Genomic DNA, 26,741 nt, shown 5'->3' on the forward strand with positions numbered 1-26,741 from the left:
GCAGACTGCTGTGTTAGCAATGAGGGAGGCTTCGTGGGTGTGGGACCCTCCCGGCCAGGTGTGGGATATATTCTCCTGGTGTGCCAGTTGGCTTAAAGCGCAGTATTGGGGTGGGAGTTACCCGATTTTCCAGGTGTTGTGTGTCTCAGTTCCCCTGGCTAGGAAAAGGGATTCCCTTCCCCCTTGCGCTTCTCAGGTGAGGCGATGCCTCGCCCTGCTTCAGCTCTCGCTGGTCAGGCTGCAGCAGCTGACCAGCACCATTGTCTGGCACTCCCTAGTGAGATGACCCCAGTACCTCAGTTGAAAATGCAGAAATCACCGGTCTTCTGTGTCGCTCGCGGAGTTGGAGACTGGAGCTGTTCCTATTTGGCCATCTTGCTCCGCCCCCCTCCCACATTTTCTTTATCCATTCATCTGTTGATGGACACTTAGGTTGCTTCCAAATCTTGGTGATTGTGAACAGTGCTGCAACAAACATAGGAGTGCAGATATCTCTTTGATACAATGATTTCCTTTCTTTTGGGTATATACCCAGCAGTGAGATTGCTGGATCATATGGTAGCTCTATTTTTATTTTTTTGAGGAACCTCCAAACTGTTCTCCATAGTGGTTAATTTACATTCCCACCAACAGTGTACAAGGGTCCCGTTTCCTCCACATCCTTGCCAGCATTTGTTATTGCCTGTCTTTTGGGTAAAAGCCATTTTAACTGGAGTGAGATGATATCTCATTGTAGTTTGGGTTTACGTTTCTCTGATGATCAGTGATGTTGAGCACCTTTTCATATGCCTGTTTGCTATTTGTATGTTTTCTTTTGAGAAATGTCTATTCAAATCTTTTGACCATTTTGTAATCTGATTATTAGGTTTTTTTCTAGAGAGTTGTTTGAGCTCCTTATATATTCTGGTTATTAATCCCTTGTCAGATGGGTAGTTTACAGATATTTTCTGTGGGTTTTTTGTTTGTTTGTTTTTTTGCGACAGAGTTTCACTCTGTCACCCAGGATAGAATGCAGTGGTGCCATCTCAGCTCACTGCAACCTCTGCCACCTGGGTTCAAGCAATTCTCATCCCTCAGCCTCCCAAATAGCTGGGATTACAGGCGCACACAACCACGCCTGGCTAATTTTTGTATTTTTAGTAGAGACAGGGTTTCACCATGTTGGCCAGTCTGGTCTTGAACTCCTGACCTTGTGATCTGCCCGCCTCAGCCTACCAAAGTGCTGGAATTACAGGTGTGAGCTACCATGCCCAGCCATCTCTTCACTTTGTTGATTGTTTCCTTTGTTGTGCAGAAGCTTTTTAACTTGATATGATCCCATTTGTCCAGAAAGTTTCCCCAATGTTTTCTTGTAGTAGTTTCATAGCTTGAAGGCTTATATTTAAGTCTTTAATCCATTTTGATTTAATTTTTGTATATGGTGAGAGGTAGGGGTCTAGTTTCATTCTTCTGCATATGGATATCCAGTTTTCCCAGCATTATTTATTGAAGTATTTTCCTCAGCTTATGTTCTTTGGCACCTTTGTCGAAAATGGGTATGAGTTCACTATGAGTGTGTAAATTTGTTTCTGGGTTCTCTATTGTGTTCCATTGGTCTGTGTCTGTTTTTATGCCAGTACCATACTGTTTTGGTTACTATAGCTCTGTAGTATAATTTGAAGTCAGGTAATGTGATTCCTTCAGTTTTGTTCTTTCTGCTTAAGATAGCTTTGGCTATTCTGAGTCTTTGGTGGTTCTATGTAAATTTTAGGATTGTTTTTTCTATTTCCATGAAGAATGTCATTGGTAATTCCTTTTTGGAAGAAAACAGCTTTATTGAACAGGCAGTGTTACAGCTCTGGTGGTGTTATAGCTCTGTGACTGCTCCTGCAGAGCAGGGCTACCCCGCAGACAGAGAGTAGCAGCTCAGGACAGTTTTACAGTCACATTTATACCCACTTTTAATTGCATGCAGATTACGGAGCAGTTTATGCAGGAAAGGGATAGTAACTTTTGGATCATTAGATGCCATGGAAAAGACCGGTAACTCCCAGGTGTTGCCATGGCAACAGTAAATTGACATGGCACACTGATGGACAGGTCTGATTGAAAGGTGCTTTCACCCTGGCCCTATTTTAGCTAGTCCTCAATCTGGTCCATTGTCTGAGCCCCACCTCTGGAGTCAAGTCCTGCCTCCTACCTCATCTCCCTCTCAGAAATTAGGTCCTCCTCCTTAATCTTAAGGGGGCTGCAGAAGGGTAAAGGCCAGTCTTCTGTAACTGCTTCCTGCTGAGCTCATGGGCATAGGATAGGCCCTGCCTAGCACTGGAGGAGTAAAAAAATCTCTGGATACCTGATGTAAGGGGCCCACAGGCAGGACACTTTAATTCTCCAGGTCAGTAGATGGGATAGGTTGGAAGCCTTGTGCCAGCATTGTTTTTTACCTGGAACTGTTGTAATCTAGAAAACACAAACTTTTACTAAGAGGTTAAATAAGCAAAGGCCAAAAAATTAGAAACAAAAAGATAACTTTCCAAGGTTCTGCAAGAGGTAAAAACCAGGTGAGACTTGGGAAAGCACTTGATAGTTGACCAGCTATAGTTGGGGTCAGTGCCCTGGTTATATCTGTGTAACCAGGTAACTTGTTCATAGATCTTTTGAATGTTAATCTCAACTTGTCTAGAGTTGTTAAAATATGTTCAGCAGGTTTTATAATAACTACACAGACTCCACCATGTTCAGCTAGTAAATAATCCAATGCTAGTCTGTTATCGAGAACTGCATTTGCCAAAGAGCCTAAGGACTCTTGAATTCCCTTTAATGCCTGACCTGTGTTGGTGGCTAAGGATTCTAGATTGAGTCAAGTTCATTAGAGTTGAGTCATGGTAGGCAAAGCTGCCCCAGGGTGCTGCTAGTCCTGTCACTGCCAATTCCTGCCAGAATTACTCCTATTACTCACTTACTTCTGGTATTCTTCGGTGTTATGGGGTTATAGACAGTGACTCCTGGAGGGGCAAGAGTGGCCAGCATACATTCACCTCTGTTCCAAGTTTTTAATATGCAAAGGAAAACTGCTCCTAAGAGAACAGGTGACTCCCTAGGGAGTTGGGAGCAGTTCAGGTTGTAACTTCTTTCCATTCATGCCACAAACAAAAATGAGCCAGTTGGGGCACAAACAGAAGCCCTACAGGGTGTGGTATTTATGCTTTGCTGCGAAGTTGTGTCTGTAGAGATATTTTTCCGCTGTTCCAATGAGGGTGGCGGGACACTCTTTCTTTTCCAGAAGGGGACAGTACTCCCACCTTCCCAGACTAGGCAGTTGTTTTTCTCTTATATGTTCTGATCCGGAAGGCACCATATGTGGTCTCTTCGCTTACAAGTGGAATCCCATTTACCTTGCTGTGGCCTTGGGAATGTGGCAACTAAAGTTGAATCAGAGCATCACAGGGAGGCTTCCGCTCTTGTGTCATGAACACAACAGTGAATGCAAAAGATAGAATCATTAGTGCACTGGAGATATAGATACCCTATTTCCCAGGTCCAGGTAATGGTGGCAGGGGTTTCAAGTGGAATCCGTTAAGTGGGGGAGAGTTCCATTTAACAAGTAGGGGTTTGGGATTTGAAGATCACTGTTGTTAGTTAGGAGGTCGGAGGGATGGTAGTGAGATTTCTCAGATAAGCCAGAAGATAGAACTCTCTATCCTGGGAATGTTCATGACAAATCCAGCAACCATGAAGATGATTATACGGCATCAAACTGAACATCAAAGATACATTTATTAAATTTTAATAAAACACATATATCTTAGATGTTTGATGCATTTTGACAATTGTGTATACCTCAAGCATATGTTTATACTGTAGTAAAAATATTTATATATCTCAAGTGAAAATGTTTATACCTCAAATAAAAATATCTGTAAAAAATTGAAACCAGTTATTGAAAATGCATACCATGAACCTGACAATTTGAAGCAGAAAAACCAACACCAAGACCTATTTGTTCATAACATTATTAGACATTGAAAAATTATTTGGACATCTAGGCAAAAAAGAGCAAGTGATTTTTAAGGGAAAGAAAATTAGATTATCGTATTCTTTGACAGCAACAGCAACACTTTATGCTAGAAGAAAGTGGAATAATATATTTATGAACTCAAGCAAAGGAAATATGAGCAAGGATTTTATATCCAGTCAAACTGATGTTGAATTATAAAGGGCACACATGTTTATCAACATGCAAGACTTCAGGGAATAGTGTTGCCATTAGCCCCTTCTGCAGAATCTGCCGTAGAATGAATTTCACACAACCAAATATTAATAATAAGAGAGACCTTGACACACAACTGGTGGTGAGGATTAATCATATTATTATTTGTGAACTTACCACATTCAGTGAGGAGTATGCCAGGTATGGCAGCATGCACCGTTAGTCTCACCTACTTGGGAGGCTGAGGCAGGAGGATTGCTTGAGCCCAGGAGCTTGAGCCCAGGAGCCTGAGCAACACAGCAAGACCCCATCTCAAAGGGTGAGAGTATGCTGTGTAATGATGATATGCTTGCGCAGTGGAGATACCATCTATTTAAAAAATAGAAGAAAATGAATATATACAAGTTTTATTTTTTAATTCTCAGTAAAGTACACTGGTGATGGTATTTTTAGTATTGTTATTTTGAGACTGTTGTATATGTAGTGTGGGATAAAGTCATTGAGTAATTATGGAATATTCAAATTTCATCATTTTCTTTGTCCTTGAGAATCCAGGATTCTCAATGTGGAAGAAAGAAGATAGAGATGAAATATAATAGAGGCTAATAAGAATATTCCATAGTCCTGAACATGACTTTAAACTCAAGAAGTATCAAATGTCTATATATATAGCTCTATTCACTGGAAAGGTCTATAAACAACGACCACAACTCAGTAGCAATGGGTAGTCCTAGAATTTAGATTGTTGCTTTGAAATGTCATTTCTCACTTAAAGAAACTGAGTCTCTGGGAGAAATGGCAGATGCCAGATCTCAGGGAGGAAATCTACAAAATGAGCCTGGAACCTCATGTTCTATTAGATAGCAAAAGTGGCCTTTATTGTACGATGCTGCAAAGTGCAGAGATTTCTTTTCTGAAAGATTACTGGGGTCATGTCAAAAGGCCTCAGGAGCCAATTTGAAGAGGGTCTCACTGACCAAAGATGGAGTAATTTGAGCTTCACGAACAATAGTAATTGCAATTGATCAAAACCCAACAAATACTTCGAATCTGTGAGTTTATAATTATATTATCAAATAAAGGCTAATGGGTTACCTTTGGAGGAATACTAGGAAATGAATTTATCGTGAAAAGTGGGAAGTATAGGGAAAGAATCAAATACCCGCCTTTCCTATATGAACTGTACTAAATTGTAGATAAGGGGAAACATCTCTTTATAAAAGTATTGCCACTGATAAATGAAAAGGAAAAAATAGAATTGGAATGTCACCATTTTGCTGGCCCCAGTGAAATAATGGGTCTAAGCATTTGCTGCATCAGTCTGCTAATTTCACAAAAACAGAGACAATCAGACATGATGAGGCTTCTGTTGAAAGAACACACTACCAAATAATATGAGTCTGATTAAGCCTCTGGACTCAGCTGCCAATTTGCAAGAAATACAGTCAGTTCTGTTGTAATGCGACATATGTATTCCTAAAAAATCTCCACACTTTGGCCAGACATGGTGTCTCATGCTTGTAATCCCAGCACTTTGGGAGGCTGAAGTCGGAGGATTGCTTGAGCCCAGGAGTTCAAAACCAGCCAGGGTAACATAACGAGATCCCATCTCTTAAAAAAAAAAAAATTAGCTGGGCATGGTGGCATGCACCTGCGGTCCTAGCTACTTGGTAGGTTGAGGTAGGAGGATCTCAAGCTGGAGAGGTCCAAGGCTGCAGTGAGCCATGATCATCATGATCATGGAGCCATGATGGACTCCATCCTGGGTGACAGAGTAAGACCCTGCCTCGAAAAACAAAACACAAACCAAAAAAATCTACACTTTGCAGCATTGTACAACAAAAACCACTGAGTTTATTGTGAAAATGAGGTTTAAGAAAAACTTTCTTGATGGCATTAAAAAACAGGATAGTAACCAAAAAAACCCAGCAATACAGTTTTACATATGTTAAATGGTCACAAAACATACATACCTTGTAAAAGACCTGAAGTTCGTGAAGGTGGGCATGGGAAGAGTTGCAGCTTTTGAGCAATCTTGAAGTGGTGGAAGGAGGGTTTTCTGCAATCAGAACCCTAGATGTGGGTAGGAGAGGCTCAGCACAGCTCCAGAGTAGCTGGTAGATATCTGAGGTGTGTGTGTTCCTATGTGGCTCCGTGTAGCTGAATGCAGTTTTCATTTCCCTAGTGTTTCTCATGGTGGAAGAATGTAAGTGGGGGTGAAATTCATAATGCACAAGACTTTCCCTAATGTATCCATCAAGTTGAAGCAAATGTGCATTTTCAAAACAAGTATTTTAGCAGAACTGACAGGACAAAGGACAGAGCAACATGCTGGACTGTACCATGTGTGCAATCAACAGACTCCAGACTGGGAGAAATTCTCGAGGTTAAACAGCTGAGGTTCATTAGTAATAGATAAATGTAAGGAAAAGAAAGAGATGGAGGTAAGAACCTGCAGATTAAAAGAGGCCTAAAAAGCATAACCAATTTTTTTTAAATGGAAAAGGCTATAGTGCTTAGGGATACATATTTTGGATGTTAAAACTACAAGGAAACATTAAGTGCATAGTTATATAAAAGTCGGGGGAATGATTCCTTCTGGGTGAGAGAGGGGCTTGACAAGGAACTTTGGGCAGAGGCCGGCAAAGTTTCTTTTCTTGGCCTGAGTGGTAGTTAAAAGGGTATTTGCCTTATAATAACTTTATACATTAGTTTTCTGTGGCTTTTTGTGTCTATATTTTAATACATTGAAAAGGTTATGAAAATATATATATATTTTTTTTTTTTTTTTGAGATGGAGTCTCTCTCTGTCACCCATGCTGGAGTGCAATGGCATGATCTCGGCTTATTGCAACCTCCACCTCCCGGGTTCAGGTGATTCTCCTGCCTCAACCTCCTGAGCAGCTGGGATTACAGGTGCATGCCACCATGCCCAGCTAATTTTTTTGTATTGTTAGTAGAGATGGGGTTTCACCATGGTAGTCAGGCTGGTCTCAAACTCCTGACCTCGTGATCTACCCACCTTGGCCTCCCAAAGTGCTAGGATTACAGGCAAGAGCCACTACGCCCGGCCGAAAAGATATCTTTATTGAATCAATGGCCACAGTGAAAGGGAAAAGTAATAGCTACTTTCCTTCTAAATTCCTGCAGACAGCTTTATCAAATGAAAGCATGCAAGTGACACCATTCCTTTAGTCATTCATAAAATACTAAACTCCAAGGTAGGTTTTCACATGGTGCTAGGGCCTGTGGCAACAAAGATGGTATAACCGAGTTTCTACTCTGAAGGCTTGTAGTGGTTTTGTGCAGGCAGATGTTAAAACAGATCAACTACAGGTGCTGTGCCAGTTGCTGTTAGAAAGGAAGGAACTGAGTGCCGTGGGAAAAGAAAGAATAGCTGCCTGGAGAGTTGGGCACGGAGGCACAGAGAAGCTTTGAGTTGCGTCTGCAGCAACACGTTGCGGATGGGGAAAGGACTCTCCTGGCCCCAATCCCTGATGAGAATCCACTGTACCTCTCCACCCCACAGCCATTATCAGAGCACCCAAATGCTTTGTGCTTGGAGGCACAGCCTCAGATGGAACATAGGCCTCCTGTCCAGTAGGGGATTGATCTGTTCAATTCAGGGGATTGATAGTCTCTGCTGATTATCCCTCACCCTATCCTTAGACTGTTGTAGTATTTGGTCTCCAGATAGAGTCTTTGCTATCCTCACTGTGCCCATGGAGTCCCAGTGCGTTCAGTGAAGTGTTTATTATTCGGTTGGTCTGGTAGCACAAAATTATAAAAAATCCAGGAAGCAATCAAGTGGGAAGGAGAGATGTTCCAGAAGGAAAGATGAGTAACTGTGAAAGCGAGAGCACGGCTAGTCCTCAGAACAGCTAAGGCATGGGTCTGTCTCCCTCATCCCTTCACCTGCCCGGGAATGTGAAGGCAGCAGCCAGCCAGTCCTTCCTCCACATTTCTCTCATGGGGTCCTATTTCCATGAGATGCAGAATTAAAACTGGGGCTGCGAAAAACTGCAACCACAAAATTCACTTTTATTAAGCTTAACACAAAAATAATGCAATAAATAATGTATCATTTAATTAGATTTATTATTTTATAAACGAGTTAATTTTTTTTTAACCTAGGGAAAGTCTGTTTTGCTTTGTTTTGAATCACAACTTTTAAAGTCCTAAATAAACAGGCTCTTTCTACTCAGGCAAGTTTCAGCTATTGGTTTCTGTGTAGGTTGTTCCCACACATACTTTGTCCCTGGCAGAAACACTCAGGAGAAAATAGGCTTGAATCAAACCTATTTACTGACCAGTGGCCTCACTCCTCACCAAACAAAGAGGGCAAAAATTCCTCTATGGGGGCTTTCACTCTATTTAAACCTAAAGAGGCTCAGCCCCCTTCAGCAGTGCTGTTTACTGCCAAAGGGTGCATTTTGTTATCATGGAATTATAAAGCAACTTAATGTTTTAAGGGTTAAATAAAATGTACCAAAAATTTACTATTAGAAAAAAAATCAGGGAACTTTACGTTAGTAAATAATTTTTTTAAAAAAAATTATAGCTAGCCAGGTGTGGTAGCACACACCTGTAGTCCCAGCTACTCAGGAGGTTGAGACAGGAGGCCTTGAGCCCAGGAGTTCAAGACCAGTCTGGACAACTAGCACAATGCCTTCTCTAAAAAAATTAAATTTGATTTAAATTAAAATTATAGCTCTTGAATTTTAGAGCTTTATGGAAGCTTGAAGAGAAGTGAAAAGAGGCAGAAGGAAAGCAGAGGGGTTGGGAAGATCAAGAAATACCGAGGTGAGCAGACGGTTAAAGAGTTGAGTTGGAGAGACGCGGCAGAACAAAAGAACATGTAAATTACCCTTGTAATACTTTATGTCTGCAAAGCTAGTTAGAGTTAATGGTTCTTTCTTACACATCATTTTATTTTATGCATACAAGATCATGCCAAGTAGGCCAGTTATGGCATGACCACTGAGTGGTTTCCGTAGGCCCTGGCATTACTGCCTGACTGGAAGTAGCTTAGCCTCAGGTTCTTAAGATTCACATACACATTCTGGACTTAGAGAATCCACACATAGTCATTTAGTTTTCACACTTTTTTTCAGATCCATACATTTTTAAGTTTCTAAGTCAGCGACTACCTGCACCTTTTAAAAATATAATTTATTCTATCCCTTTATAGCAATGGTTCTCAAATTGTCTCTAAGGATTTCCATGCTCTCCTAAATAAATGTGGTCAGGAGATGAGAGGGCTCTGGGCAATTTTTTTTTTTTTTTTTTTTTTTTTTTTTTTTTTTGAGACTGAGTCCTCTCCTGTCACCCAGGCTGGAGTGCATTGGCGCCAATCTCAGCTCACTGCAACCTCCCCACCTCCTGGGTTTCAAGCCCCGATTCTTGTGCCTCAGCCTCCTAAGTGTCTGGGATTACAGGCATGCACCACCATGCCCAGCTAATTTTTGCGTTTTTAGTAGAGATGGGGTTTTGCCGTGTTGGCCAGACTGGTCTCGAACTCCTGACCTCAGGCGATCCACCCACCTTGGCCTCCCAAAGTGCTGGGGTTACAGGTGTGAGGCACTGTGCCTGGCTGCTCTAGGTACTTTTTGAACTGTTTTATACATGGGCTTTCACATAGGTAGCAATTTTTTTGATAGGTATTATGATTAACTGCTTTAAAATTTCCCACAATCACAAAATTTTGATAAAATGTTACAACTCTATCAATTTTCTTTCCCAATTTTACAGAATTTAAGAAAATAAATCAGAATATGTAGAAGCAATGACAAACACCATTCTGTTAAAACTCTCTGAATCTTTGCTGTGGGCAGATTTCCATTTCATGCAATTTTCTGTGAAATTAATGAGCTTTTTTCTTTATTTCACTGAAATGAATAAGGAGCATCAGCATAATTATATAGACTTATTTGTACAAAAATGCCTCATTAGCATTGCATAAGGTTTCAGGGGTCTTTATTCAGTTTTCAACTTAACAGGCTGAAAGAAACTACCCCAGGTATGGCTTAATCACTTAGTTTGCTTAGTTTTGAAACTTAAAATAATAACAGCAATTGTAGTTTAATAAAATCTTATAGACAGTTAATATTCATATTTCTCAGTTATTCTCAGAAATTTGTGAAGTTATTGAATGAAAATTTTCACTGAATTTCTCATCCATTATTTCCTTCTGTGTATTTGAACTTGGAGGCAAAGCTGGGAATGGTACATCTTCAAATTGATTGCCTGGTAATCACCATACAACTCTTTTTACTTCTAAATCTTAAGCTAAAATAGCTATTGCTTTCCACAAAATCTTGGTTGATCCAAACAAGGTTTCAGATTAAAATTTATTTGAAGATTACTAAAAATAAACATAATTAATTTCCTTTCATCATCAACATTTTAAAACTACATGGAATGGGAAAGTACATGGAATGGAAATCTGCCCAAACATTTAGGGCCACACTTATGCCAATTAATGTGCTAGGAAGCCTGGAGCCAAAGCCTCAAGGAGACACGGTTCCTGCCTTCACCTACTAGAGAAGAAATGTCATGTAAACCAATAATTACATAGAGTGTTATAAGGACTGTCCAAGAACTATGTGTAAGATGCTTGGGGTTCAGGGGAAAGGTCAGATCCACAAAAGACTTCTCAGAGGAGGTGTTTTTAATGAGCGTGGTGGTAGTTTGAAAGAAATACCAAAATAGCACAAGAAAGTTTGCTGACCTTTATTCTTGATTAGAATACTGTATATATTTCCTTGTACATTATTAATTTTCTTAGCACACTTGTTTATGGTAAAGACAAACTAAAACTGAACGCTCCAATAGTTCTAATGAGGTTTTACAGTTTATTTTTTTTAACAGCCCATTTGAATGTTTGAAAGTAATTTGAAATAAATAGAGTATTTACAATTTGGAATCCATTGATGCATATGATTGAGAGTGTTACCAAGGGTTCTATTTGTTCCTTATGTGTTACAATAAATTGAGATAATAGAAATGTGCTAATGACCTACTGATTATTGTCTTTCCTAGATGAAAACTTTTCAGTTCCTCATAATAAAAGAGGAGTACTTGGAATGGCCAACAAAGGCCGTCACAGCAACGGGTCACAATTCTATATCACACTGCAAGCAACTCCTTATCTAGATAGAAAATTTGTGGCTTTTGGGTATGTATATTGTAGATCTGTCTATATAATATTCACATCTGTAAAATGTCATTTAAAATACTTGGATAAGTATTGTATATAGTGTATAGGTAGCTAAAATGGGGCTTAAATGCAAAATAATACAAAAGAGACAAAAGTATTTAAGAAATATTTTGCAAGAAGTTTGCTATCTATAAAAACACAGAAAATGGCCAGACACAGTGGCTCAGGCTTGTAATCCCAGTACTTTTGGAGGCTGAGGTCGGGGACTGCTTGAGCCCAGGAGTTCAAGACCAGCCTGGGCAACACAGTGAGAACCTATCTCTACAAAAAAATTAAAAATTAGCTGGGTGGGCATGGTGGCTCATGCCTGTAATCTCAGCACTTTGGCAGACCAAGGCAGGTGAATTACTTAAGGCCAGGAGTTCCAGAGCAGCCTGCCCAACATGGTAAAACCCCATCTCTGTTAAAAATACAAAAATTAGTCAGGCATGGTGGCGTGTGCCTGTAATCCCAGCTACTCCAGAGGCTGAGGCAGGAGAATCACATGAACATGGGAGGTGGTTGCAGTGAGCAAAGATCATGCCACTGCACTCCAGCCTAGCTGACAGAGCAAGACTCTGTCTCAAAAATAAATAAATAGGCCGGGTGCAGTGGCTCACACCTGTAATCCCAGCATTTTGGGAGGCCAAGGCAGGCAGATCACTTGAGGCCAGGAGTTCGAGACCAGCCTGGCCAACATGGCAAAACCCCGTCTCTACTAAAAATACAAAAATTTAGCCAGGCCTGGTGGCGTGCACCTGTAGTCCCGGCTACTTGGGAGGCTGAGGCAGGAGAATTGCTTGAACCCGGGAGACAGAGGTTGCAATGACAGAGGTTGCAATGAGTACACTGCACTCCATCCTGGGTGACAGAGCAAGATCTGTCTCAAAAAATAAATAAATAAATAAAATAATAAATAAATAAATAAATAAAATTAGCTGGGTGTGGTGGTATGTGCCTGTAGTCACAGCTACTGACGAAGTTTAGGTGGGAGGATTGCTTGAGCCTGGGAGCCATGATTGTGCCACTGTACTCCAGCCTGGGCAACAGAATGAGGCCCTACCTCAAAAAAATATATAAGACAAAATAAAAAAATAAAAACAGAAACCATTTAGGCATAGTCATAATAATGTTCTTTCTGTGTCTCTATCCACCTATCAGTCTTCAGCCTTAAGGATATTATCAATTCTTCATTACTATGAATCATACCACAGTGCTTAATAATATAGATATACTAATATGTAGAAGTGAAGAGGTGAAGTCATTTAATTAATTGTCCATGTACATCATGAAGAGGTAGATGAAAACTATTCAAGTTACATGTAACTATTTTTACTGAACGATTTTAAATATGGAAACATCACAGGTAATAGTTATTATCAGAATATTATTAGCAAGATGCTTAAAGGCATGTGGACCTAAAATGGATGATGGAAATACTCTTCATCACTCCAGTGTTTCATATCTCTCTTTAATTACTGAGTGAATATGAGGGAGGGCTTACTTAGTCTTCCCTGAGATAGCGTAAAGTGTTTGGATTTTTCTGAATAACTGTTAGATTTATTCCACCCACTCCATAGGGATAATTACTGACGCTCCAGCACCTGGAATTTCATGCCAATGTTCATTTTAACTACAATAATTCCTTTAATGTAATGCTTTCTGTGATACTTCCAGGTTGAAAAAATAGAAAGTGTATTTTCATCCATAGGATATCTTTAAAGAGATAACATTACGTTAATAGATGCATAACATAAAATAATGACTTAAGTTTTCCCTGGTCCCAAATAAATTGTATTCTGAGTTTGAAAATGCATTATTAAATTAGTTTTAAGGCCAGACGCGGTGGCTCACGCCTGTAATCCCAGCACTTTGGGAGGCCAAGGTGGGCAGATCCTGAGGCCAGGAGTTCGAGACCAGCCTGGCCAACATGGTGAAACCCCGTCTCTCCTAAAAATACAAAAATTAGCTGGGCATGGAGGCACACACTTGTAGTCCCAGCTACTCAGGAAGCTGAGACAGGAGAATTGCTTGAACCCGGCAGGTGGAGGTTGCAGTGAGCCGAGATTACACCACTGCACTGCAGTCTGACAACAGAGTAAGACTCCGTTTCAAAAAAAAAAAATAGTTTTAAATCCAAATAGCATTTCTTGGATCATTTAAATCTCTGTCATATTGCTGACAGTCTCTATCCTCTACCAACTTCCTGGTGATCCTTTATATCTTAGCTAAAGGTACCTTTCTCAAACACAAACATGACTACTTTAAAACTTTTAGTGCCTCCATTACCATCTCCACATCTGCACAGCCTGAAGTCTAGAGTGGCATTCCAGGTCCTCCACTCTCTGGCTCCACATCCTTTGTTCAGCCTTCACTTCTGCTGTTTCCTCAACTCACTCAAACAGAATTTTGTTAGGCACCTGCAGTATGCCATTCATGGTACTCAGTGCTGGGGAAAAAGAGTGACAATGTACAATCCCTGCTCTTCAGGGAGCTTAGAGTATGTTATGAAAAATAAGTCAAATAGCCAATAGCTATGTGACAGTGAGACATGGGCTATGCAAACCATGTAAAGGGTGCATTGGCAGACGGGTAAGAAAACACCCTCCAACTCCTTTCACCAAAGTGAACACAGAGCCTTACAGGGCGGCAGTGGAGTGGAGAGCACTCGGTCTCCTTTTGATGGTTCCTGTTCTCTATGATCCACCTTCCTCTTGGGGAAATCTCTAATTTTTATCATCATCACTCTAGCCTCAGGGAGGCACTGCCCTCCTTCTATTCTGCTATTCTGCCTCAAGTAGGATCTCAGTGTATTCCTTAAATCTCCAAATTAAAAAAAAAAAAAAAAAAAGTCTCCAAATCACAGTTGAGGCTGGGCTGGAATATTTAAACAAGACCTTATAGAACGCTAAGGGAGAAGCAGAAAGGTAAAACATAATAGGCAACTAGATAATCTAGTTAAACTAATGAAATAGAGCTCCTTCAGGGATACTTCCTTCCCAGTTGTAGAACTGCCTCTTCCCTATCATCTCTCAGTATCCCCAGGTATGTCTGAGCTTTTGGAAGCCCAGACATGGTTAGCAAGGTCCAGAGAGATACAGAATTTTCCTCTGTCATCCAAGACAGGCACTCCTTCCAAGCCTGGTTTCAGGTACATGATCCCTCAGGTGGATGATACTGGGAATGTCCTTCAGGAACGACTGTAGCAATCCACAGAGCATGGCTGGCCCAGTGAGCTCGTAAAGAAAGAATATCACAAAACAAGCCTGTAAGCTCTCCATTCACGTGCACCCATGGTAGAGAGGGGTTAGTTGGAGGGGAATTATTTCAAGAGACTTGTAAGGTGGGAGGGGGTCATGGAAAGTGTCATGAGAAGGTGAATTGAGGAGTGAAAAGTCACGTAGAAGTTAGCCAGATAGAGAAGCTAGAAATTACAATGAGTCAAATCAATTTTAGGAAAATTGAAGAGCTTTTGCAGAGAGGCCCTGAGGAGTAAGAGAGCATCTTATCTACGAGTCATCTGGTCTGGGCAGAGCTTAGTGCCTAGGGGAGAATGGAGAGGGTGGAGGCTGGATAAGAGGTCAGCTGGCCGGGCGCGGTGGCTCAAGCCTGTAATCCCAGCACTTTGGGAGGCCGAGACGGACAGATCACGAGGTCAGGAGATTGAGACCATCCTGGCTAACACAGTGAAACCCCATCTCTACTAAAAAATACAAAAAAACTAGCCGGGCGAGGTGGCGGGCGCCTGTAGTCCCAGTTACTCGGGAGGCTGAGGCAGGAGAATGGCGTCAACCCGGGAGCGGAGCTTGCAGTGAGCTGAGATCTGGCCACTGCACTCCAGCCTGGGCGACAGAGCGAGACTCTGTCTCAAAAAAAAAAAAAAAAAAAGAGGGTCAGCAAGGGTTCAGCTCCCAACAGACTATGGGTGCCATGCTGCTGAGCACAAGCCTCACCCAAAGGTGATGGGGGCCATGGGAGAATTTTACATTGTGAGCAACACAACCAGCTTCTCATTTTGAAGAAAAATCTCTTTAGCAGAAGTGAGGAATGATTTGGCAAAGAATGAAAAGGAAGTAGCAAGACCACTTAAGAAGCTCTGGTTATAATAGGCTATAAATGAAGTCCTGCTCTAAAGCACCAGCAGTACAGATGAGCAGGCGATAAGTGGACAAACTCAAGACATTGAGAAGTTAAGAGTCAAGAAGCACTTTGGGAAGCTGAGGTGGGCCGATCACGAGGTCAGGAGATCGAGACCATCCTGGCCAACATGATGAAATCCCATCTTTACTAAAAATACAGAAAGTTAGCCGGGCATGGTGGCGGGTGCCTGTAATTACAGCTGTTCGGAAGGCTGAGGCAGGAGAATGCTCGAACCTAAGAGGCGGAGGTTGCAGTGAGCCGAGATTGCGCCACTGCACTCCAGCCTGGCGACAGAGTAAGACTGTCTCAAAAAACAAAGAAGTTAGAGTCAGGGGTGAGGGCCTGAGAGGAGTCCAGACCAACACTGTCCAGTAGAACTCTCTGTGATGATGGAAATGTCCTGTAGTCTGCACGACCTAGTATGACAACCACTGGCCACATGTGGCCTCTAGGCATTTGAAATGTGGCTAGTGTGACTAAGGAACTATATTTAATTCTATTTAAGGTGGGGTTTTGTTTTGTTTTGTTTTGTTTTGTTTGAGACAGGGTCTCACTCTGTGCAATCTCAGCTTACTGCAACCTCTGCCTCCCAGGTTCAAGCACTTCTCATGCCTCCGCCTCCCAAGTAGCTGGGATTACAGGCGTGCACCACCATGCCCAGCTAATTTTTGTATTTTTAGTAGAGATGGGGTTTCACCATGTTGGCCAAGCTAGCCTCGAACTCCTGACCTCAAGTGATCCACCCGCCTCGGCCTCCCAAAGTGCTGGGATTACAGGTGTGAGCCACCGCAACTCCCAGCCTATAATTAAGTTTAAATAGCCACATGTAGCTAGTGGTGACCATACTGGGCAGTGCAGGTCTAGAGTAACTCCTAGGATTTGGGAACTGATTGGAGGGGTGGTACCATTCACCAAGATAGAGACTATAAGGAGGAGGATTTGGGAGAGAAGATCATGAGTTCAAGTTAGACAAGTTTCATATTAGGATACCTATAGGATAGCCAGTTGGTGGCATCCCAGGAGGTGGATATTCAAGCTGAGTCAGAGCTGGAAATGTAATTTGAACGCAATTTGTAGACTAGCAGCCAAGATGCAACCAGGCCATAGTACCATCACTCCAAGAACAGTCTCTGTGCCTTTGCTTATCCTTTCTTGTTGGAGAACAGGCTTCGTACTCTCTTTGGACAGAAATGAATCTATTTATCCTCTGCCCTTCATCCTTGGAACGTATCTTGTATTGTCCTGTGTCGTGGTTTTTTATTTGGATGGCAAAAACAGATCCCAAAGGCAAAGAGAGGGCTAGAGTACAGTTGGTGTTTGCACTGACCATGCCCCTGTAAAGGTTCATGAGATGGAAGTTGCACCCTTCCCCTCAGCCACTGTCCCAGCCCAAGCACTGGCAGAGGGCACCAGTCCTATGTCTTGGCCTGTCTCTCTGCCCTCTTTTAATTGAAAGAACCATCAGAAGTCTAGCTCCACTCCCCAGAAAGTTCTAGCTCATGGCCAGCAAGTGTCTATGGAGATCTAAACTAGCATGACTTTTTTTATTTTTTATTTTTTTAAATTTTATTTTATTATTATTTTTGAGATGAGTCTCACTCTATGACCCAGGCTGAGTGCAGTGGTGCAAACTCAGTTCACTGCAACCTCTACCTCCTGGGTTGAAGCAATTCTCCTGCCTCAGCCTCCCGAGCAGCTGGAATTACAGGCGTGCACCACCAAGCCCAGCTAATTGTTGGTATTTTAATAGAGACAGGGTTTCACCATGTTGTCCCCAGGTTAGTCTCGAACTCCTGTGCTCAGCAGTCTGCCTGCCTTGGCCTCCCAAAGTGTTGGGATTACAGGCATGAGTCACCACATCAGTCGAAACTAGCATGGCTTTGAGCTGTCTTTTATTCATCCACTCAGTGGATGTTGTCAGGTGCTTGCTATGTGCCAGGCATTATGCTAGGCACTGAGCCTGAGCACAAGCATGATCCCTGCCATCATGAGAGAATCAGAAATCAGTCAAAGAAGCATACAAATAAATGTAAGGTTTCAACCCTGGCAACTTCTCTAAAGGAGAGAGAGGGAACTTAACATAAGCAAGGTGGCCTGGGAAACTTCCCCAAGGAAGTGATGACTGAGCTGAGGTCTGAAGGAAGACCAGGAGGTGACCATGCCAAAGGGTAGGGGTTGGGGAGTAACACAGGAGCTGTGGAAGAAGGGAGTGTGGAGCTCTTGAGGTACTGAAAGCTAGTCTGGCTGGCGCAGAGAGCAAAAGGAAGCATGTGGCCCAACCTCCCTGAAAGGCCATGGGAGATAGACCATGCAGGCCCTGGTAGGCAATGGCAGGGATTTTTGGTCCTCATCCTAAGGATAATGGGAAATTATTGTTGTGTTTTGAGCAAGGAGATGAAAACAGATTGCTATTTCTAAAAGACCATGCTGGCCAGGTGTGGTGGCTCACACATATAATCCCAGCACTTTGGGAGGCCAAAGTGGGAGGACTGCTTGAGGCCAGGAGTTCAAGACCAGCCTGGCAATAGCAAGATCCTTTCTCTACAAAAATAAATAAATAAAAATATTGGCCAGGCCTAGTGGCACACACCTGTAAGCACTGGCTACTCAGGAGGCTGAGGCAGAAGGATCACTTGAGCCAGGAGGTCAAGGCTGTAGTGAGCTAAGATCAAGCCAAAGCACTCCAGCCTGGGCAACAAAGTGAGAACCCTGTCTCAAAAAAAAAAAAAGAAAAGAAAAAGAAAAAAAATCACGCTGACTGCAGGGAGAAGAACAGAGGGGAAGGTGCCAAGCAGATGGAGGAAGCCAGCTCAGAGCTGCAGCAGGAGACCAGCTACCTGGATGATGGTCCTGAGTACTGTAGGTGTGGCAAAGTGCACACATCCAGAGAGGTTTAAGATACTTAGAGCTGATGTTCATTTAATTTGTAGGAAATAATCTTGACTATAGCTGGGTAGGACTCCATTTCGGAATGTAAGTTAAATATGAAAACTTATGACTGACTAAATTTTCTGTTTTTTTCTCCTATGTAGGCAATTGATTGAAGGAACAGAAGTGCTTAAACAACTAGAATTAGTTCCAACAGAGAATGAAAGACCAATACATATGTGTAGAATTACTGACAGTGGAGATCCTTATGCTTGATTTTCATATCAATATTTTCTGTGATAATTTATTACTTTGTATCTGATCAGCTGTTTGATTTAATTAAACAGTACTTGATAAATTGTAATTTGAAAGCTGTGGCAGACACTGTAGGTTGCCTCATCGACACCCAATCCCTCCCCATCTTCCTTTCCTGTCTCTGCCATAGAGACTGTGAAAGGACAATACTCAGTTTCCTAGACTCCTTCTCAGCCACGGGTGGCCACAAGAGATGGTTGTGGCCAGTGAGACAGGAGTAGAATGCCAGTGGTCCTGCCCCTTCCCCTTCATCCTGTCTGGAATGTGGAGAGGCTGGAGCTGCAGCTGTCATTTCGTAGCCATAAAGAAAAGGCCGAGGCCAGGCGCGGTAGCTCACGCCTGTAATCCCAGCACTTGGGAGGCCGAGGCAGGTGGATCCCGAGGTCAAGAGATCAAGACCATCCTGGCCAACATGGTGAAACCCTGTCTCTACTAAAACTATAAAAATTAACTGGGCATGGTGGCATGCACCTGTAGTCCCAGCTACTTGGGAAGCTGAGACAGAAGAATCGCTTGAACCCGGGAGGCAAAGGTTGCAGTGAGCCAAGATTTTGCCACTGCACTCCAGCCTGGTGACAGAGTGAGACTCTGTTTCAAAAAAAAAAAAAAAAAAAAAGAAGGCCAAGTACTGCAGAGATGTCAGCCCTAGTCTCTTGAGCTGCGGAACCAATACCAGCAACCACCTACTCTGGACTTCTTAGTATATGAGACTAACAGAGCCCTGTATTGTGTTGTTTATGTTACTGTTGGTTGAGAATTTTGTTACTTGTAGACAAAAAAAATTCTTAATTTAGCAACATACTTGATAGCCTAAGACATATGTCATAAAATTATGTTCTTGTTTGTAACTACATGTACTCCCAGGAGAAACTTGGTAAGTAACCAAATAGGAATGATGCAAAAGAAAAAGCAATTCGTTTTAATATTTTATTATTTATACATAGCATTCAGAAAGGGTATCTATACTTTGGATGTTTTCATACACGACATGAACATCATCCTTATCTCTCTGAGCCATACCAACCCTGTGAAAACCAGGGGATTGTGTTACAGTCGCCATGGTGGCTGACTCATGTGATGTTACTGGAGATTCAGTTTTATCACTACTCTGTAGTCTGAAGTTCTCAAGCTGATATCACCTGGGGAGCTTTTAAAATGTAACCTAACAGACCTTGTCCTTGACCTACTGAGGCAGAGTTCCCAGGCGTCGGGCAGAGATTCTGTGTTTATTTGGTTCTTTCCCCAGGGTTTCCAGGCATGGGGCACAGATTCTGTGTTCATTTAGCTCTTTCCCCAGGGTTCCCATTTAGACAGCTGGGCACTAGTCATCTGGGAATCACTGCAAGGTATAAGGAACTGGTTCCAGCCCCCATGGTGTAGTGTAGTCAGCAGAGTGCTTGACTCTGCTGTTGGTGACCTTGCTCAGCTCCTGTTACACCACTACCCTATGCCCCTCGTCTGCCCAGACTGAGGGGGCTTTTTTTTTTTTTTTTTTGAGATGGAGTCTCGCTCCGTCGCCCAGGCTGGAGTGCAGTGGCGCAATCTTGGCTTACTGCAAGCTCTGCCTCCGGGTTCACGCCATCCTCCTGCCTCAGCCTCCTGAGTAGCTGGGACTACAGGCGCTCGCGACCACGCCTGGCTAATTTTTTGTATTTTCAGTAGAGACGGAGTTTCACCATGTTAGCCAGAATGGTCTCAATCTCCTGACCTCGTGACCCGCCCAAACCTTGGCCTCCCAAAGTGCTGGGATTACAGGCGTGAGCCACCGCGCCCAGCCGAGAGTGCTTTTCTTACCCTAAGCAGAATGAGGTTTGTCTTCCAAGAACAATCTCTATTTACATCAGTCTTAAAAGAGCAGGCTTCTAGTAGATAAGGGGCTTGCCAAAAGTAGGCATAGACCTTTTTTTTTTTCTTTTGAAATAATTATAGATTCACAGGAAGTTGCAAAAAAAGTACAGAGCAGTCCTGTGTATATTTCACCCATTTTCCCCAGTGGTTACACTTACAAAATGGTAGTACAATATCAAAACCAGGCAGTTGACATTGGTACAATGTGTGTGATGCCATTTTATCATGAGTGTAATCATGTAACCAATACTATAGAGAAAATATAGAACCTTTCCAGCACCTCAAAGACCCCCTTCCAGTACCCCTTTACAGTCACACCTGCTCCCCTGTCCCCTGCCATCCCTAACTCCTGACAACTGGCATTTGCTCATTTTTATGACAGCTTTATTGCTATATGACATATGCTTTATGCTAAGACCTGAGGTGGATGGGAGGAAGCAGACCGCCTATGTTACATTCTCAATTGACCCAGAGCAGCATAGTGTTAAGAATGTGTGTTCTAGAGCCAGACTGCCAGGGTTCAAATCCTGGCTCTGCCATTCCCTGGCTGCACAAACTCAGGCAAGAACTTTTCTGTGCCTCAATTCCTTCATCCGAGAAACAGTGGTACCTACCACATAGGATTGTTGTGAGGGTTCCATGAATCAATAATACAAAGAACCTATAAGAGGACCTGGTCTGCTGTAAGCGCTTGACAAATTTAATAATAAATTACTAATGTGTAACCTTCAGGGCTGGTCTGCTGTAAGCGCTTGATACATTTAATAATAAATTACTAATGTGTAATCTTCAGGGTGTAGCCTCAGAGCTTGGAGTTTTTGAAAGCTCTCCAATGATTCTGACAGCCAGATTTGGGAATCCCTGAGGAGAGTCTCCCTCTTCCTGCACTCGCAGACTTCTGAGCAGTCTGAGAACTTAGGTGATTTGTCTGCAGCTTCCAGACTCTCTCGCTGGGCCTTTGCCCAGGTTCCTCAGGTCACACTGGGGACATCTCAGACAAAAGGGAGATGGGGTTGCCACCAGGATTCAAAACAATTGGTGAATGAAAACTGATTCTTTGCAAGGAGCCCAGTTAAAACACATGGCAAGGGTTGCTCATGTAATAACAAGCAGCAGGGCGGTTCTTACTGGTGATGAACCTATGTATTAATGGCATTAGGCATTTTATCTGGTGTTGTGAAAGAACTGGAATATTTGCGTGGGTGTAAGAAACTGATTCCAGCTCCCTTTGTCAGCAGCAATAGAAAGATAGAACTCTGCCAGTCTTCTAAAGGATGGCAAGTTCATGGTCCCTTTGTTCACTCTAACTTTCCACTTCTGGGCTGTAGAAACCTCAACCACAGATCTGTGCAGTGGTTCTTATCACCAACACTTAAAAGTATACACACTGATACTTCTGTGCTAGAATGATTTGTATGTGTAACCTCCTGGTTGAAGAAACTGATTGTTAGAAGGACTCAAAAGTTGACTGCAATGAACTCCACACGTAAGACTTTGATGTAACCAAACTGAAATACATTAATTAAACAGAAGGGATTCTAGATTTTCCCACATCTATAGATAGGACCATAAAGGCTTTCTGATGATTTACACAAAATGCTAAGTTATATATCTAAACTTGCCCTAACTGTTGATATGGCAAAGTCAGGTACATACGCTGTATCTTGTACTAGGCCGTGTGAATAAGGGAGTGCATATCTAAACATTTTTTCTTCTATGGGGAGAGTTCTTCTATGAGGAAATATTTAAAATTCTATCCAAGGAATTTGTTTGCCCCTACTGCGAACAGTGCTGGTTATTTGTTAAGGAATGGATAGTCTGGCAACTTCAGGATTCCAGACCCCGAGTTTTTAATGCATATTTTAAATGAAGCATATTTGTTTGAGAACCACCTGTCCAGCAATGTGATGGTCAAATCACTTAACCTTTCACTGTCCTCATTTGTAAAAAATAACAGAAGTTGAAGTTGAGTTGCTAGCTTTCTTCTGGCTCTAAAACTTCAGTGATTTTTCTGAGTAAATGTATAAAATAAAAATTTCTTAAGTGAAATGGGGGTACATCTGTCTCAGTGTTCTGAGGATTGAGACAGCAAGTGAAGGTGCTTCTAATAATGCTTGGCACACAGATATTCCATAAGAATTCGTTTCCCTTCTGAAACATCTCCCTGCAAAAACCAGTCATGCTACCACTAAGAGAGTATCATCATCATCATTTCAAGAAATATCAAGCCCTTTTTATACTGAGTATTAGCAGTTCTCACTAACATCAGATTAACTTTCAATCAACTGAACTAATTCAGAGGTATATCTTTAAAATTAAAATTGGTCTCTACCACACCTAGCAATATTCTCTCTTATGGAGATTTATTTTTTAAACTATATTGATATTACCACCCCCTACACTTCCCAAAGTGGAATCACCACCACTTAAATCTGGCAAGTCTTAAGACTTTCGAATATCATACGAAATATTGGTGACAAACTCAGTAGTAATGTATACAACATGAATTACAAGTTGCATATTTGATAGAGGGCTTTGTAAGTATGGTGATAAATCACCGGTTCTTTTACTTTAGCATGCGTCAGAATGCTGGGGCCTGTCAAACACAGATTGCTGGACCTCGGAGTTTCTGATTCAGTGGCTCTGGGTAGGGCTGGAGAATTTGAACAAGTTCAAGATGATGATGATGATGATGATGATGATGCTGATGATGATGCTGCTGCTGCTGCTGCTGCTGCTGGTCTGGAGACCACACTTTAAGAACCGATAGGATATATTAGAGACAGATCTATGAGAGACCTGTGGCAGACAGGTATGTAGAAGAGAAAAGTCGCAACGGTAAAGTGTAACCTACAACAGAAAAGGAAGAATGAAGGAAACTGACAAGAAACCTTGATTTCATCAAGGCAGCAGAGGAGGTATGCTATGTTGACCAATTAGACAGTGACCAGAACCCTGTTGCAAGGTGCTGAGGTTCTTAGCCAGGTCAGATGTGAGACCTCCAGGTGCTGGACAGTGGCAACGTGGTAGTCAGGTCCTTAGGGAGGGACTTGGACACTTGGGCTGCTCAGGACATGCACTTTGCCAGTCAACACCGAATTACTAGAATATTTTAATAACCAGAGTGGCCATGAGGTGTGTTCTGGCTGAAAATCAGCTCTCTAAGACAGGATCGGAAGAAGCACAGTGAATATCTAGGGACAAGGGGAAGTCATAGCTAATCCAAGATAGCAGCAAGCCGCCTGAGGTGTAGTTTAGCTTGAACTTGGAGGTTATTCCTAAGGAACAAGTCAGGAAAAGGCTTCATTTCCTAAAGGACCAAAAGATGTGATGCAAAGAGCTCTAGCAGCCCCAGGGTTTGAAGCAGAAAAAAATCATGTGTCTCAGGCCGGGCGCGGTGGCTCTTTGGGAGGATGAGGCGGGAGGATCCCCAGGTCAGGAGATTGAGACCATCCTGGCTAACACGGTGAAACCCCATCTACTAAAAATACAAAAAATTAGCTGGGCATGGTGGCCGGCGCCTGTAGTCCCAGCTATTCAGGAGGCTGAGACAGGAGAATGGCGTGGACCCGGGAGGCGGAGCTTGCAGTGAGCAGAGATCGTGCTACTGTACTCCAGCCTGGGTGACAGAGTGAGACTCCATCTCAAAAAAACAAAACAAAACAAAACAAAAATCATGCATCTCAGGTGCCAGCCTAAAGGGAACCTGGGATGGGGCCATGACTCCTGCACATCCAAGAGGTTTGTGCTGTTTGTGTGCTAACCTTACATACGTTTGTAAAGAAAGAAGCAAAAACAGTATGTCTTGATGTAATTTTGTAGATGAATCACTGTTAAGAATTGCAGGCCTGGCATGGTGGCTCATGCTTGTAATCCCTGCACTTTGGGAGGCCAGTGGGGGAAGATTGCTTGAGCTCAGCAGTTCTAGACCAGCCTGAGCAACATGGTGAAACCCCGTCTCAAGCAAAAATACAAAAAATTAGCCGGGTGTGGTGGCACACCCAGCTATTCAGGAAACGGAGGTGGGAGGATCACTTGAGCCCAGGGAGGCGTAGGTTGCAGTGAGCTTAGATTGCACCAGTTTGAAATAAGCCAGTTTGTTCATTTATTCATTCTTTTCTCAAAAAAGAAAAAAAAATTGCAGCGGTTTAGGATAAGATACTTTTGTGCAACTCATAGTGTAAAGCAGTGTTCTCCAAATTTTTTTTTTTTTTTTTTTTTTTTTTTTTAATGAGATGGAGTCTCGCTCTGTCACCCAGGCTGGAGTGCAATGGCATGATCTTGGCTCACTGCAACCCCCACCTCCTGGGTTCAAGCAATTCTCCTGCCTCAGCCTCTCAAGAAGCTGGGATTACAGGTGCCCGCCACCACGCCTGGCTAATTTTTGTATTTTTGGCAGAGACGGGGTTTCGCCATGTTGGCCAGGCTGGTCTCGAACTCCTGACCTCAGGTGATCCGCTGCCTCAGACTCCCAAAGTGCTGGGATTACAGGCGTGAGCCACTGCATCTGGCTGTTCTCCAACTTTAAGACTATACACATGTACATATCTTCTGGGAATCTTGTTAAAATGTAGGTTCTGATTCAGGAGATCTGAGCGGGAGGCCTGAAGTTCTGCATTTCTTATGCATTTCTACATGATATAAATGATACAGGTTCGAGAACCACACTCTGGAAAGCAAGGGTAACACGCTGGTTTTCCAACTAAGCTGCAGATTAGAAACACCTGGGAAGCTTTTAAAACTCCTGATGCTCAGACATTATTCCAGACCAATTAAATCAGTACCCAGGCATTAGTATCAGTATTTTTCAACACCCACCACCACCACTGCTGCCACCAGGTAGTTCCAATGTGCAGCTAAGGTTAAGAACAACTGCTCTGAAGTATAATGCTCCCCTCTGGTGCCCTAGCACACTTTTCAAAGAAACATCCATAAAGTGGAGAGCCTCCTAATGAGAGTATCTCTAGAATTTCACCCTCACATCTTTTTTTTTTTTTTTTTTTTATTTGAGACCAGTCTCGCTCTCGCCCCACCCCCCGGCCGCCCAGGCTGGAGTGCATGGCGGATCTCAGCTCAGTGCAAGCTCCGCTCCCGGTTAACGCCATTCTGCCTGAGCCTCCCGAGTAGCTGGGACTACAGGCGCCCGCCACCTTGCCTGGCTAGATTTTTGTATTTTTTTAGTAGAGACAGGGTTTCACCATGTCAGCCAGGATGGTCTTGATCTCCTGACCTCATGATCCGCCCGTCTCGGCCTCCCAAAGTGCTGGGATTACAGGCTTGAGCCACCGTGCCCGGCCATCACCCTCAATCTTAATCACAATATTAATAGTAAGACTCTGCATATACAGTTTTAGCTCACTAATATTTGATTTGTCCAATCCTTCTCTTTGTCAAAACGGATTCAAATACTACTAAATGAGCTTTAATATATGCTGTTAAAACTGTCTTATAGACGCCAGCCCTTGCTTCCCACCCATACTCCTCTAGATGAATCTGCCCTGACCCACAGCTGAAGAGTTCAGGGAGCTATTTGTAGCAGCTGCCCTCCTACGCTTATTTTTTTATTCTATTCTATTATTCTATTCTCTTTTATTTTATTTTTTGAGGCGGAGTCTCACTCTGTTGCCCAGGCTGGAAGGCAGTGGTGCAATCTTGGCTCACTGCAACCTCTGCCTCCCGGGTTCAATAGATTCTTCTGCCTCAACCTCCCAAGTAGCTGGGATTACAGGAGCCTGCCACCACGCCGAGCTCCTCCTGTACTTTTCAATGCAGCTAATTATTGGCAAGGGTGGACAACTGACTGAAATAAGCCAGTCTGTTCATTTATTCATTTAAAAAAAAATTAAGTGCAGGGAATAAACTGGTGAGCACTGTCTCTATTCTGAGTTAATCTAGCAAGAAAGACAATTGTTATATAAAGCAGTATATGCTTTGTTACAGGCAAGTCCAGGGTGCACAGAGCAGGAACATCTTTTGTAGTCTGGGAGTGGGGAGAAAGGGGTAGTTGAATATTTTAAGGATAGCTTAAGATGGGAGTTACAGCTTGGCTGAGAGACCTGAAAGTAGAAGTAGGAGTTGGTCAGATGCCAGAAGGAAATAAGAATGGTCTAGGCAGAAGAAATTGCACGGATGAAGATCCACATGCAGAAGAAAACATGACCAGTTAGGATAATTGGAAGCTCT

The 26,741-nt window shown here is 42.6% G+C and overlaps 1 protein-coding gene across 1 annotated transcript in view; it reads left to right on the forward strand.

Moving 5' to 3' along the window:
* The window catches only part of PPIL6 (peptidylprolyl isomerase like 6), a 44,735-nt gene extending 25,976 nt beyond the window's left edge, over positions 1-18,759 (forward strand). The window contains exons 8-10 of the mRNA XM_017878763.1: positions 8,915-8,992; positions 11,231-11,366; positions 18,560-18,759. Of these exons, the coding sequence (XP_017734252.1) occupies positions 8,915-8,992; positions 11,231-11,366; positions 18,560-18,671 (326 nt within the window). The 3' untranslated portion in view covers positions 18,672-18,759. The remainder of the gene's footprint in view (positions 1-8,914; positions 8,993-11,230; positions 11,367-18,559) is intronic.
* Positions 18,760-26,741: the final 7,982 nt, after the last annotated feature.

This window comes from Rhinopithecus bieti, unplaced genomic scaffold (assembly GCF_001698545.2).
Source record: "Rhinopithecus bieti isolate Rb0 unplaced genomic scaffold, ASM169854v2 scaffold_11508, whole genome shotgun sequence".
Classification (NCBI taxonomy): Eukaryota; Metazoa; Chordata; class Mammalia; order Primates; family Cercopithecidae; genus Rhinopithecus; species Rhinopithecus bieti.